This window comes from Hippopotamus amphibius, chromosome 8 (assembly GCF_030028045.1).
Source record: "Hippopotamus amphibius kiboko isolate mHipAmp2 chromosome 8, mHipAmp2.hap2, whole genome shotgun sequence".
In the NCBI taxonomy this organism is placed as follows: domain Eukaryota; kingdom Metazoa; phylum Chordata; class Mammalia; order Artiodactyla; family Hippopotamidae; genus Hippopotamus; species Hippopotamus amphibius.
The window spans coordinates 57,990,712-58,006,085 of NC_080193.1; the positions used below are offsets into that span (position 1 = coordinate 57,990,712).

General features: G+C 36.4%; 1 protein-coding gene across 1 annotated transcript in view; it reads right to left on the reverse strand.

Annotated features, from left to right (window-relative positions):
* The window catches only part of LRP1B (LDL receptor related protein 1B), a 1,778,947-nt gene that overhangs the window by 48,879 nt on the left and 1,714,694 nt on the right, over nucleotides 1-15,374 (reverse strand). Inside the window, exon 84 of the mRNA XM_057745031.1 lies at nucleotides 10,835-10,996. Coding sequence (XP_057601014.1) covers nucleotides 10,835-10,996 — 162 coding nt within the window. The remainder of the gene's footprint in view (nucleotides 1-10,834; nucleotides 10,997-15,374) is intronic.

Below are 15,374 nucleotides of genomic sequence, written 5' to 3' on the forward strand. Positions count from 1 at the left end.
AGACCCAGAAATCTTCAATATATATCAGTTGAATAAATTAATTTTAATAATCAGAATATGTACTTTGACTCACATATGACATACTATCTTCTTAGATTTAGTTCAGTTTCCAATAAATTATTTTTTATATTACTACAGTTTTTCCTGAATATTTTCTCTCACTATTTTTACATTTCCTTTAAAGGCACAATATTATAGTAAAATCTGTTTTTAGTAATTCCAGTTTTACTACTGGATGAAAATTGTGTTCAACAATATTTTTATAGCTGACAATTTCTTCTAAAATATCTAGAGTAAAAAAAATTAATGTTATTGCATTATCTTAGCCTTAGCTCATGATGCTCTATCCTGGTCACATGAGAAAAGAAATGTATTTATTTTCCCTCACACATGTTAATTCAACTGTAATTGAATTTTTCCACTATATTTTTCAAACTTAAAACACAGGCACAAAGCTTCTTATGGAGTGTGGATCTTAACGAGCTAGTAAGTAAAGGTAGCCCAGAACTTTGGCTCTGCCTTTTGAGTGGGATCTTGTCAGAGAACAGAAAAAAACTGAGCCTAATTGGCTGGAAGCAGAATCCTGTTACTTGGTTTACATTCACTCACATACCTAACACTATCTACTAATTCCAGGCAGTAAGTTAACTCCCAAGATTGATGAGGTATGAAAAACACCATGGCCTGTTTTGTACTCTACTGGGGTAGAGAGTCAAGAATGTGAATGATGGTATTAACACAGAGTAAAAGTGCCAGAGAGAAGGGCCGAATGTCCTAGAGCACAGGCAAGTAGAGAAGACAAAGTTGGGGAATTAGGCTTGTCAGATACTCAGAACACCATGTGCAAAGAAAAAGAGGTCTGATCAATTAAAAGGGGCACATTTTGAACACAATGAATAGGTTTCCAAGGTTAGAAGAAAAGGTACATAAGGGAACGTGCTGTAATAATCCAGACAAGAGATCATGAATGAAGACAACGCTTATCTTCTCACTAAGAGGAAACAAATTGGAGGACAGTGCTCCAAAATACGTTAAAACTCTAGGTGTGAATGCTCTAAGAATCTTGAACACTTGAATATTTAGGAAACAGCTAGTCTTGATTGATAATTTCACTTTTAAGTCTTAGCCCTTTCTTAGAGTTCAGGGGTCGGTTCTAATTGGCCTGCATACTAACTGAAGAGATTCTATTCTATTTTCCTGGTCATTATTAATGTCTTTTGCTCCCTTCTGCTTGGGCCTGCCATAGTCTTAATCAAGTCAAGATTGAAATAATTATTAACACTTCTCTTCAATGGAGTAGAAAGTTGAAAAGACCAGGTCAAGCCATTGCGCCACCTGAGTTTTGCACGTTCTCATTAGCGCGTCTAAAAAGATGCAATAGACTGGGCAGGCTATTAAGTGATGGGAAAACACAACAGAAGCTCGTGGAGTCAGACCCGCACGGCTATAAATTATGGTCCCTCTGTTCTCTAACCTGGCAGATTAGGGAGAATGGCTTAATCTCATTTCTTGGCATTTGTAAAGTTAGACTAATAATACTAACCTCACAGGGTTGTCTGAGCATTTGTCATGATATCATATACCCATATATCAGATAAAATAATGTATAACAGCATATATCTCTGTTAAATATGAGGTCAACAACTTATCTCTGTGATCAATACATTATATATGTTCAGTAATTGTTATTTCTCTTGCCAGCCCTACCCTAGGAAAATCAAGTAGAAAAATAAAAAATAAATTTCAAAAGGCTTTCCCTTCTGGCCCTTTGCAAATGCTGTTCCACTCACTGCATTTTCTCTTCACCTGATTAGCTTTTCTTTCTTCTGGTCTCAGCTTAGGTGATAATTCCTTCAAGAAATCTTTTCTATTGGCTAAATTCTGTGTTATTTCTTGGGTTCTGGTCTTTGTGTTTCATTAAACTGTTCAATAAAATTATTATTTGTTTCATTTTCAGAATCATACATTAGACTGTAAGCCCTTTGAGGGCAGGGAATATCTCTGATGCCACTGTTTCCTCCGTGCCTAACATAGGAACAGGCTCATTGTAAACACCAAAACATGTTCACTGACCAACTGACTAAGGAATAAGATAGCTCTGGAAGGAAAATGGTAAAAAATAATCCCATTGTGTCTTCACATATGGTAGGTTCAAAACTATAGTTGATAACTTTAAGAAGTTACTTGATAGAGTATGATTCTCATACCAGTTACAATAGATGGCATGTTTGGATTACTGTCAGATACTCCAAACTTTAAAAACTTGAGATACTACTTAATGTCTGTATTTACTGGAATCAGTGGGAGTGACACAGGTATACTTCTAATAAATTGAGTTCTAATTGAAATTATAATGATTCCTCATGCAGGTCACTAGAGGACTTTGAAATATCAATGAGACAACAAGCAGATTCTCATTTGATTTGAATACCTGGCTCTTAGACCCAGATTGAGTTGGTCCTAATTGGCTCTTTTGCCCTAATATCATTACTGTTCAATTATAAATAACTTCCAATATTGTTGACCTCATATTTAACACCCAGAGTTAAATGAAAGATGCCATGCTTATTATTTTTTTGATGTACACCAGGAATCCTTGCTCCAGAACTGCATGAAATGGAACTATGTTTGATTAAAAGAATACTTAATTTTACTTTTGCCATTATTTATTTATCTGTCTCTCCTCCCTGGGCACTGGTGTTAAAATTAATTTGTGTTTTAGACCTCAGGATTTTATAATGCCATCAGTGTTGTGAAATGTTTTTACTCAGCACAACTAAGAACTGATGTTTTACCTCCTACTAATGGACCTTTAATTAGGCACTGTAATGAACCGTTCTGTCATTTCTTCATTTATAGAGAGAAGATTCTGTATATGCAAGATACAATTTTGACAGAACACCAGGTCCACTGAACCTTGCCAATGCACATCTAATAGATCCTAAACTTATTATGCTTTTGTCAGCTGTTGGATTTATCATTTTAATGATACTGTCCACAGATTTATTTTGGTGCCAAAGAAAAGCATCAATACATACTGCAGAAATGTTTGTTGATATCTTGATCAACAACTCCTGGGGTCCAATTCTGACTATAGTATTACTTCTCTGGGACCTTAAGCACGTTATTTAACCTCTGCCTAAGGATTAATTGGTTAATTTTAATAAGTGCTTTGCTGTAAAAGGTGAGAAGTGCTATGACTGCTAATAGTGATAATAAAATTATAATGCAGCATCAGGCTACCTCAGACTGTGATTCTATTAAGTTGCCAATTAAAATATAAGCTAACTGGATATATCCTTTTTAAGAATACAAATCATTATAACGATGGTCACATAGTATTTTTTTTAACTTAGTTCAAAAAATATCAAATATGGTGATGCTTCAACTTAAAAAAAAAAAAAAAAGACTGCTGCTTCACGATAACGGACCAATTAGGAACTGAGAAACATCTCCACACAAAATGCCAGATGATTGTACCCGAATTAAAAGTAGCTTTTGTGCATTAAACTGCTTATTCTTTTATAAACTTGCCTCCAAACTGCTTTCATTTACTTGTCTATGATTACGTATTTGTTCATTTGTTTATTTGACAAATGCCACTGTTGGCTGTGGTCTCAAAGAGGTCGTCCCAGACACGGAAAAGGAACACACACAACTAGTAAATAATACTAGGTAAAAGTGAATAGAGCTAAAAAGAAATAAAGAAGCAGTGACTTGAAGATTTAGAAGAGAGAGAGGTTCATTCAAACTGAGGGTGGTTATGAACAACTTCAAAAAGGAAATGAATTTTGAGCTGGAGAGAGACAGACAGATAGTATATGGCATTGAGAGATGAGGGTGAGGAGGAATCTGAAGAAAGTGCATTTCAAAGGAATAGAATAGCATGAGAAAGTCACAATGTGAAGGACGCTGACCGATGCAGAAGCAGGATCAGTGTGATTTTACTTGAATAAAGGAGCGGGTGCAAAACTAGTTTGGATAGTAAGTAGGGTCTGTATTATGCAGGATCATGGTTGTCACTGTCCCCGATTCGCTTGGACATCATTCAGGGTGGTGAGAAATGTGGAGCTGAAAAGAAAACAAAAACAAAAACAAAAACCCCACAACTGATTCAATGGTAGTCGTGTTGTGCTATTATGCAGTGTTGAGAGGCGGGAGACAAGAGAGCGAGAGGATGCAAGCAACATGGGAGGAGGATACACACATACAACTGGAGGTGTATTTGCCAGATAAACTCTGCTGGTCTGTGACGCATATCATTTAAGAGATAAGTTGGGTGAACAAAGTGAAATGGGCATTGGATTAGGGCAGTGGCATCTCTATATGTCAAGAAGAGGCTGACCTAATATGAGGAGAATATACACATAGGAAAGGAAACACCAATTCAAAACTGAATCTCTTTGCTACAGAAGTGGCTTCCTGTTAACAGTATCAGAGAAAAAAAATGTAATACAATTTTTGATTCTCAAATAAATCAGCATACATACAGCTTGATCTATGTTGTTCCACGTACTTTCCACAATGACCAGACACCTAGGCCATTCTCCATGAGGTCCTCAATGATATTAAACAACCTGGGGACCAGAATGCTAAGTAACTTTTAAGGGGGTGGACCCTGGGTTGCATTGTAAGAGCTTGAATCCTCCCAATTAGTAGCTGCATGATCCATCTTCAGGAGGCTCTTTATGCCTCCTCCATACAATGAGAATAAAAATAATAGCTACTGTATTCGGAGGTTTAGATGAATTAATAAAATTAATGAAAAAGAAGTAATTACAAAAGTGCCTAGATGTAGAAATATCTCAGTATATGTGACTGAGATGGAAAATCAATTTATTTTTGGATAAAACATACAACTGTGGCTGCTGTTTTGAGAATAAATACAGAGGGTGCAGAGAGAAGCATGGAGATCAGTTAGTAATAATCCAGGTAAGAGACACTGGTAACTTCCATAAGGGTAGTGAGGATAGAGGTGATGAGAAGCTTTCAGATTCTGGATACGTTTTAAAGGTAAATGTGACAATAAACATGGTGCATAAAAGAAAGAGAGGAGTCAAAAATGACTCCGAGAGTTTTGGACCTGAACAATGAGTATTTTCCTTTCAGACATAGGGAAAACTATGGTAGACAGATTTTTGGAGGAGAAAATCAGGTTAATTTAGAGCCAAATCAAGCTGTCAAATAGTCAGTTAAGTATAAACATCTGGGATTCAGGTGACAGGTTCACTTAGAAATATACATTTGGAATCATTCATACTTGGGTGGTATTAAAAGCCATATAATTATTTAATTGGTTGAAATCATCTAGGCAGTGGGTCTCAATCTTAGTCATATTTGTGAAATATCTGGAACACTTTAAATATTAGAGATGTCCTATTTCAGCTTAACAGAATCAGAATCTTTGGTGGAAATGTTTGGTAAACTGTATTTTATAAAAGTTGTGGAGCCCATTCTAATGTGCAGAGTCATATGGAAATCAAAGGGTGGGTGTTTTAGAGGAGTGAGCGGTGAGAGCCATGGATTGGGTGTGTAGTGCTTAGGTCCTACACTGGGGAGATAAGCCCCATTTGCTGGTTGGAGGACCATTGGCACTAACAGGATGTGGGAACTGCCAGCTCTGAAGAAGAGCATGTATATCAGCGTACCCCAAGGCAGGGCAGAAAGGGCAAACTGAAACTTCCTGGCTGGCTTTCTTCCCACCTCTCTGCATGCCCAGCCCGAGCTGAGCAAATACTGCAGCCCTGCTTGCTGCATGTCACAGTGCAGCACTAGATCTGGGGCTGCCACCACCGGGGAGAAAACTCACCTATGGGACACAGAGGCCATGGGGCCCAGGGTGGAACGTGGGTGAGGCAGCCGTGGCCATTGTCGGCACTTCCTCAAGCAGTGCATCAGAAACCACCAGATCTCTGATAGTGGCTGCTCTATCACAGCCCACACCCCACATACACAGAGAGTCCATGCGGTCACCACCTGCCCTGCAGTGTGATTCCACAACCGGCCAGGGCAACGGAGGCTATGGGGAGTGACTGGCTGTGAGGGACAGAGGGGACTTGGACCTGAGGCTGCAGCTGAGCCGACTGAGGGAACTAATTGCTGATGCCTGCACAGGCAGTGCATCGGAGACAGACAGCCCATGTGGGACCCCTTAGCTTCGATGCTACTCTGCTCTGGGGAGAGGGCCCCGCTGGTGGGAGAGGGCAAAGCACACACTTAGAGGAAACTGAGGTACCTTGGGGATGGCTCTTGTGGCTTTTGTTTCAGCCACTTGGGATCACACCCCATCCCTGATAGGGCTGATATGTTCATCGAGCAGAGGGTAAGTCTTGCCCCACACCCAGCTCCAGCTGAAGCCCCTCCATCTCCAGCCCCACCCCCTACCAAGGTGATAGCTGCCAGCGCACCCTGAGGAAAGACATGACTTGAAAACAGGACAAATTCAAGACTGAAATAGGTAATTGTTTCACATAATTCATAAAGGCAGAGAAAGTTAAGCAAAACGAAAAGGGAGATGAACTACTCTCAATTGAAAGAGCAAGAGAAAAATCCGGAAAAAGTAATAAAACTGAAATGAACAATTTACCAGATAAATAATTCAAAGCATTGGTATTAAGAATGTTAACTGAATAGGGAAAATAGTGGTTGAAAACTTCCAAAACCTGAAGAAGGAAACAGATATCTAAATATAGGAAGAACTGAGGGTCCTAAATAAGATGAACTGAAACAGAGACCTATACCAAGACATATAATTACATGGCAAAAGTTAAAGAGATAATTTTTAAGGCAGCAAGAGAAAATTTACAAAGAGTCATATACTCTGAAATGCCCATAAGGCTATCAGGAAGGAAAGAATAGAGATCAGAGAGTAAATAAATAAAACAGAGACCAAAAAAGAAAAACAAGAAAAAAAAATCAATGAAACCATGAGCTGGTTTTTTGATAAACAAAATTGCTAAACCTTTAGCCAGGCGCACCAAGAAAAATAAAAGAGAGGACAGAAATAAAATCAGAAATGAAAGAGGCGAAATAACAACCAATAGCCATGACAAACAGTTATATGCCAAAAATATTGGACAATCTGGAAGAAATGGACAATTTTCTAGAAACAAATCACCTGCCACGGCTTAATCAAGAAGAAACAGTTAATCTGAACAGAATCATCACTAGTAGTATATTGTATTTATAAGAAGAATAAGACGAAGAAGAATTTAAGAAAAAACTCCTAGCAAACAAAATCCAGGATCAGATGGCTTCACAGAGAAATTCTACTAAACATATAAGAGCTAATACATATACTTCTCAAACTATTCCAAAAAATTGAGGAGAAGAGAACACTTCCGCATTCATTAATGGTAACAGGCCACCATTACCCTGATACCAAAATCAGACAAAGACACTACCAAAAGAAAAAAAAAAAGGAAAGAAAGAAACAAACAAAATAAAAGGCCAACATCTTTGATGAATATAGATGCAAAAATCCTCAACAAAATATTAGCAAGCCCAGTCCAACAATATATTAAAAAGTTCATACAGCATGATCAAGTTGGATTTATTCCAGGGATACATGGATGCTCCAATATTTGCAAATCAATCAATTTGATATACCACATTAGTAAAAGGAAGGATAAAAATTACATGGTCATCTCAACTGACACAGAAAAATCATTTGACAAAACTCAGCTTCCATTCGTGATAAAAACTCTCATCAAAATGGTGAGAGAGGGAGCATATCTCAACATATTAAAGGCCATGTATGGCAAACCCACAGCTAACATCCTACTCAACAGTGAAAAGCTGAAAGCCTTTCCTCTAAATTTAGGAACAGAAATGGATGCCTGCTTTCACAACTGCCATTTAACATAGTACTGGGAGTTCTATCCATAGAAATTAGACAGACAGAAGCAAAAGGTATCCAAATTGGAAGGAAAGAGGTAAAATTGTCACTATTTGCAGATGACATGATACTCTACATAGAGAACCCAAAAGTCTCCACTTCAAAACTGTTAGAACTAATAAATAAATATAGTAAAATTGCAGGATACAAGATTAATATACAGAAATCTGTTGCTTTTCTACACACAAATAATGAAATAGGAAGAGAAAACAAAAATCCTTTTTAAAATCACATCAAAAAGAATAAAATACCTAAGAATAAACTTAACTAAGGAGGCAAAAGACCTATACCTTGAAAACTTTAAAACATTGTTTAAAGAAACTGAAGATGATACAAAGAATTGGAAAGATATCCATGATCTTGGATTGCAAGAATTAATATTGTTAAAATGGCCACACTTCCCAAAGCTATTTACAGATGTAATGCAAGCCCTATCAAAATACCTATGACGCTTTTCACAGAACTAGAACAAATAGTCCTAATATTTATACAGAACCACAAAAGACCCCAATTGCTAAAGCAATCCCGAGGAGGGGTTAAAAAAAAAAAAAAGAAAACAAAGCTGGTGGTATAAACTTCCCAGACTTCAGATTATACTCCAGACTACGGTAATCAAAAGAGTGTAGTATTGGCACAAAAACACACACATAGATCAATGGAAAAGAATAGAGGGACCAGAAATAACCCCATGCTCCTACAGTTAATCCACCACAAAGGAGGCAAGAACATACAATGGAGAAAAAGTCTCTTTAACAAATGCTGCTAAAAAAGGTGGACAGCAATATGTAAAACAATGAAATTAGAACACTGTCTCATACCATATTTAAAAATAAACTCAAGATGGTTTAAAGACCTAAATGTAAGGCCTGAAAAGAACACACACAGAATACTCTTTGACATGAACTGTAGCAATATTTTTTTGGATCTGTCTCCTAAGGCCAAAGGAAAAAAAATGCAAAAATAAACAAATGGGACTAAATTAAACTTAAAAGCTTTGCACAAAGGAAACCACTGACAAAATGAAAAGACAACCTACTGAATGGGAGAAAAGATTTGCAAATATTATGACCGAAAAGAGGTTACTATCAAACATACATAAACAGCTCATACAACTCAACATTAAAAAAAAAAAACCTCGTTCTAAAATGGGCAGAAGACCCAAAAAGATTTTTTTTTTTTCCCAAAAAAGACATACAGATGGCCAACACGAAAAGATTCTAACATCACTAATTATTAGAGAAATGCAAATCAAAACAATGAGCTATCACCTCACACCTGTCAGAAGGGCTATCATCAAAAAGTCTATAAATAACAAATACTGATGAGGATGTGGAGAAAAGGGAACCCTTGTACACTGTTGGTCAGAATGTAAGTTGGTGCAGCCACTAGGGAAAACAGTATGGAGGTTCCTCTGAAAACTAAAAATGGAACTACCATGTGATCCAGCAATTCCAGTCCTGGGAATATATCTGAACAAAATGAAAGCACTAATTCAAAAAGATATATGCACCCCAATGTTCATAGCAGCACTATTTACAATAGTCAAGATATGGAAGCAACCCAAGTGTCCATCGACAAAAGAATAGATAAAGAAAATGTATGTATACAATGGAATATTACTCAGCCATGAAAAAAGAATGAAATTCTGCCATTTGTAGCAGTGTAGACGGACCTAGAGAATGCTACACTTTGTGAAATGTCAGACAGAGAAAGGCAAATACTATATCATATCACTTATATGTACAATTTAAAAAATAAAACAAATCAATGTACATAGTAAAACAGAAACAGACTCATAGACATAGAAAACAAACTGGTTGTTACCAGTGGGGAAAGGAAAGGATGAAGCGGCATGACAGGGGTATGAGATTAAGAGATAGAAACTACTGTGTATAAAATAGATAAGCAACAAGGATACCTTGTACAGCACAGGGAATTATAACCATTATTTTGTAATAAGTTTTACAAATGGCATACAATCTACAAAAACACTGAATCACTATGCTGTACACCTAAAACTAATATAATATTATAGAGCAACTATACCTTAATTAAAAAAAAATGACCAGAGTAATAAAGTTGTAGCTAGAAAGGGATGTGAGTACAAAGGAAAGTTCTTAAAGAAGGACTATGTAGAGAGAAAAACATTGATAAGGCAGAAGAAAGAGGGGACAGCTGTATGAGATGTGTCTATGAGTAGCTAAGAGGGATGTAACATAGGAGTAGACAGTGTAGCATTACACATCACATGGGTCCCTAGTCGTAAGAAGGAAGACAAGAGGATGTGGGGTAGGACAAATTAGTTTGAGGGATCTGGTGGTGGGAGCTTGTGGCGGTTTTCTTTAGACAGCTTCTATTTTTATTAATGAAATAGGAAGCCAATTCCTAAGCTGAGAATAAAGTTGGGGCACAGGTACTGGAGGTTTGAGGGAAAAGGAGAAGATGTGACATAGACATCAAAGAGGGTCAATGGATTAATGAAATACAGAGGAAGCCATAGTAAGTGTCCATACGATATTGCTGATAAAACTCAAGTTAGACCAGTTTACATGTTTTTTTTCAGTTGTATTTAGCAGCAGGGTGCCAGTTCAGGACAGATGAAGAATTGGATTTAACCGTGGTTACAGTTTTCTAGAAAAGTACAAGAGAAGGGAAGAGGGGGCAAGATTGTTAAGGGTGTATACAAGGGAATGGTTATAATGATGGACTATGGAATCTAAGCTGGGAAAGGAAGAAACAAAGTCTTTAAAATAAGTGCTGGATAAGGAACAACGTAAAGACTTGTTAGATTTGGGGTGACAGAGCTAGTGGACCTGAAAAATAGGGCGTGGCTGGAATTGAGGTAATGGAGGGAGCGTAGATAGAGGGGATAAAATCGTGTAATGTACAGCTCACAGCATGCTGTCAGATTGTCTTGCGGGTGTTACTTTCACTTACAGTACTGACATCTGTCTCCGGTATGTTCAGGCTGGCAGTGGCAGTAAGGCTGGTTCCCAGAAGTAACACTGCAGGTCCCTCCATTTTGACAAAAATCCTCACAGACTGTCTTACCACAGTTTGGTCCAGTGAACCCCAATGAACAGCTGCAGGTTGGTCTCCCTATTGGAAAAAAAAAAGGTAATGAAAAGGAAATTAGTTGACAAAATTGTTTACTTATATGGAATCCCGCACTAGGTCAGAATCAGGAAGTCAGTATTCTGGGCAAAGTTTGTCCACTACTTAATCTGTGACTTTACATAGTAGCATGACCTCTTTGAGTCTCAGCTTCCCCAGTGTTCCAGTGAAGCTTGGATTAGAATATAACTCAGGTTCACATAAGTAATGAGAGCTCATTTTATGAACCATTATACATGCATACATGTGTTTTATGCTGTAAAGTGCTTGTGTTATTAATTGTATTTCTCTTTTTAGATCCATTTTGCTTTTTTCAATTATTTTTGTTTTACTCATGTGGCAATGCAGATTGTGTTGGCTATTAGAATATAAAGCAGGGACAATCATATTCCCCAGCATTCAATCGTGATGTATCAATCACCGCTGTATCTACATAAAACATGAGCTTAGACTTATTGTAAATAAATATTAATAAGTTTAAAGTGGACATGTCAACTATAAAAAATTTATGAACGTTAGTTATTTTATTTGCTATAAATACACATACTACATTTGGTATATAAGCACTTACTAAATCCTATTTTATTTCATGTTTATATTTTTATTCATGGTAAAGGACTATCACTTGTAGTCTACTAAGATGATTTAAGAAATCTAATGTTAATAGCACACAATAGCAAATCTGACAGATCATCTTTGGATATTTTACTTGATTTGTTCTGTGGGAACGAACATCACAATGAAAGGTGAATAATCCTTTAAGGTGTTTTGAACGTAACAGAGTTAACTGTTATATCAAGAATGGAGTCTCTCTAACTGCCTGGACTGTCAAGAACTGAGTGGAAAATGGAATCCAGAACTAGCTCTGTAGGAGAGGTGAAGGAAAACAAAGCAAAATGAATGGCTACCATTTGTAAGGGGGACAGAATATAGTTTAGATGTTGTATGAATATCAATAAACATTATGAAAGTGAATAAGAAATTCAGTTATAGACCTCAATTAGCTGGGACTCAGAAGATGTCACTTAGTTGACTAGTATCAGAGAATATCCAGCCGTCTCCTCTCTCACCATTGTAGACATGCAGCATAATTAGAATGATCAAAAAATGCATAAGCGTGAAGCTTAAGATTTGAAGTGTTAAAGTGATAAAATTTGGGTTTTTTTTTCTGTTGCCATAGATGCTACATTCTACATTCAAGGACAATTCTAAACATATATATTTTTTGAAAAGCATTCAAAGTGAATAAAACATCTCCAAATAAAATTCACCTGCATTTCCAAGAAAATGAATAAATTGAGTTCCACAATTTATTTATTTATTTACTTTGAAAGGTCTCCACACACTTACAAATGCTAGAATCTTCTGCTTCTCAATGAAGAAAGTTATATACATTTTTACAGTGGGTACCATTGCTTTAAAACTTATTTATACGTGTTTTTAGTTTGGTAGCAGATAAATGCCTACTGATAGGTTGAGAAACAAGGTAAATTTTATACACATTAAAAGCTGAATAATCTCATATTTTTTTATTGCCAGAAAACGGCTTTAAAACTTTTAGCCAAATATTTTTCTTATAAAGGTAGTGAACTTTCCAGCTGTTGCTTACACACAGACAAAATATCTTCATTGGAACAATGGTGGGTAAAAAATAAAAGACACAAACGAGAATAGTGGTAGAAGAAGAAAAGGAGAGATAACTGTTAGAACACAGTCGTTAAGAAAAATGAAAGCCCTCAGAAAACAAGTAATTCCTCTACATTAACAAGAACCAGTGAATGACTTACAAAGAAATAGAACACACAATCAGGAACACAAATTAACATGAGCTAAATGTGAAACAAACAGTACAGAAAGTATAAGGAGAAATCAAAATGCATTAGAACAATTAGAAAAAGTGCCATGCGAAGATAGGACTTATACAGTGTAGATATAAGTTTTTCTACCTTACTTTCTAGGTGTTTTTCTTTTTAAAAAACAAACAAAAAAACTAAGAATGAAAAAAGTAACATAATAGAAGTTTGAAATAAATAAATCCAACTCACTAAGGCACTTGAAAATTTCTTTGTTCCAGTCACTCAGAGAAATGACTCTTTGCTTTCATCTCATCTACAGCTGTTTTGAAACTAGGGCAGAGTGACCAGGTTGTCCCCCAGCTAGCATATGCTTCACATCATATAGATTCCAGCTGAATTATTTTCAAAAAGCTCCTCTTTCTCTTCCTTTGAAGAGAAGATTTATTCTTGACAAGTATAAATCTTCATATTCAAGAGAATATTATCTAACTTGAAACAGTGTGGTGATACAGCAGATCTTTTGTTTGCGTATGGGAAATGAACCATCTGTTGCCGAATTTTATAATGGGCTCCATCTAATATTTTCAAGAATCTCTCTGGGTGCAACCTAATGAGTTGCACTGGATTCATTTTATAAAGATTTTTTAGATAGCTGAATTTGATTTTGACATTTGAAAAGAAACAGCACTGTTACAATGACTAAGGTATGGATTTATAGCAGTGATGCACTCAGGGAGCTGGGGAGTTGACAGCCTGCAAGGGTAGCTCAATCAGAAAGAGCGTCAATTGACCTGAGGAAGAAAGGGGAAGAAGAGTTTGCTGGCTCTAATCAGTCTAGTTTCTATAGCATTCTTAGCTCAGACTTTAATAGTGTAGGCTGTCAGACTGCCTGGATTCCTAGACTGTGCCAATTACTGGTGTGGGACCATGGGCAAATGTCAGCTCTCTGTTTATTTCTTCATGTGTAAAAATGGGAATAATAATAGTACCTACTTCATGGTGTTGTTTTGTAGAATCACAAAGAGTAAATGAGAAACATTTCTAACTGTGCTAGGCACATAGAAAGCACTCAGTTACATTTTAGCCCTGAATATTACTGTTATTCCTACTGAGTGAGATTCACCACTTACAGGTATGACTTACTCTGTGATGTTGTCTGCAAAGGCACTGTAACATTGTAGAAAAATCATTCTGAAATTTTTCTTAAATTATCTCCATTATTTATCTCTATACTTTATCTCCATTATTTATTTAAGAAACAATTAAATTTGACTCTGTTTACATGGCAGTGCTGGGACAGAACAGGAATTCCCCACCAACTTTATCTCAAACTCCAACATTTTTAAACTTTAAACGGTGGGTCTTTCTCTCTTCTTTATCTTCTAAACATGCTTAATCCTACCCATTAAAAGAAAGAACACACACACACACAACACAAAAACAAACCTAACATTCGTCATGTCTATCTACTCATATGACTTCAAATTTTAGTATATTCTCAAGCTTTTCTCAGAAGAAACCTATACTTAATGCTTCCAAATCTACCAATATATCACAAAGCTAAATCTCTGATCATAAAGTCACATTCCAATCCTTCACTGGGTTTGTACTTTTTATTTTTTAATACACAAAACAATGTGTCTTAATCTGTTACTTTGTTCTCTCTGAAGAGAGGCCAGATCTCTCAATATGTAAGTATTGCTCTTACAAATCAATTCTGATTCCCCATTGGTAAGAAAAGATTAGGAATGGAGAAGTTAATGTTGGTGTTGCTGCAAAGCTTACCTCTAATCTCTTAATCTCTAAATCCACTGATTTCTCCTCATTCTCCTCCTCAAATTTTCTCCTAATTCTACATTTATTAATACCTACACTTGAAAATTTTACCTCCACTTGGCTTCTAAGACACTAGCATTGTTGATTTCCCTATCTTCTTTTCTGACTGTTCTTTTATAATTGCCTTTATGTTTTCTTTCTGTCTATCAAAAAATGTTTGTCCAAACTTCTTTCTGGTGATATTATCCAGTTTCATGGCTTCAGTAATACTCTCTCTATCTGAATGTCTTGGTCTCGATTTTTTGACTCTGGGCCCATTCTCCTTCATAAATAAATTTCAGACCTTCATTTTCACTCCCTGTTTTATGTCCCTGTGTGGATATCTCTGGCTGTTCAATACGTTCATCTACTCCTCCCATGACTCCCCAAGAGAGAAAATTCCTCTCATAAACATTGTCCTCAGTGGCACACATGATTTCACTAGACTGAAGGCTCTCCCAGTGCCATATTCAGTTTCACTCTACACATTAACAAAGTGCCTTGCTAGATGTGTGCATATAATAAGTGGAGGTTAATGTAGTTGTATTGCTTCTGTTTATAGATAAGTGGAAGCTTATATCTTATAAACTGTTGCAGCAAATTTTCAACATGCAACATAAATTAATAATAAACTCTTGGAATTTAACTAGGTAACCAGAAATAGCTGATGTCAAATATGGTAAATATATAACTACAATCACTAACATCTATAGTCAATGGTAAATATTATTAAGTAATATCCATTAGCACAA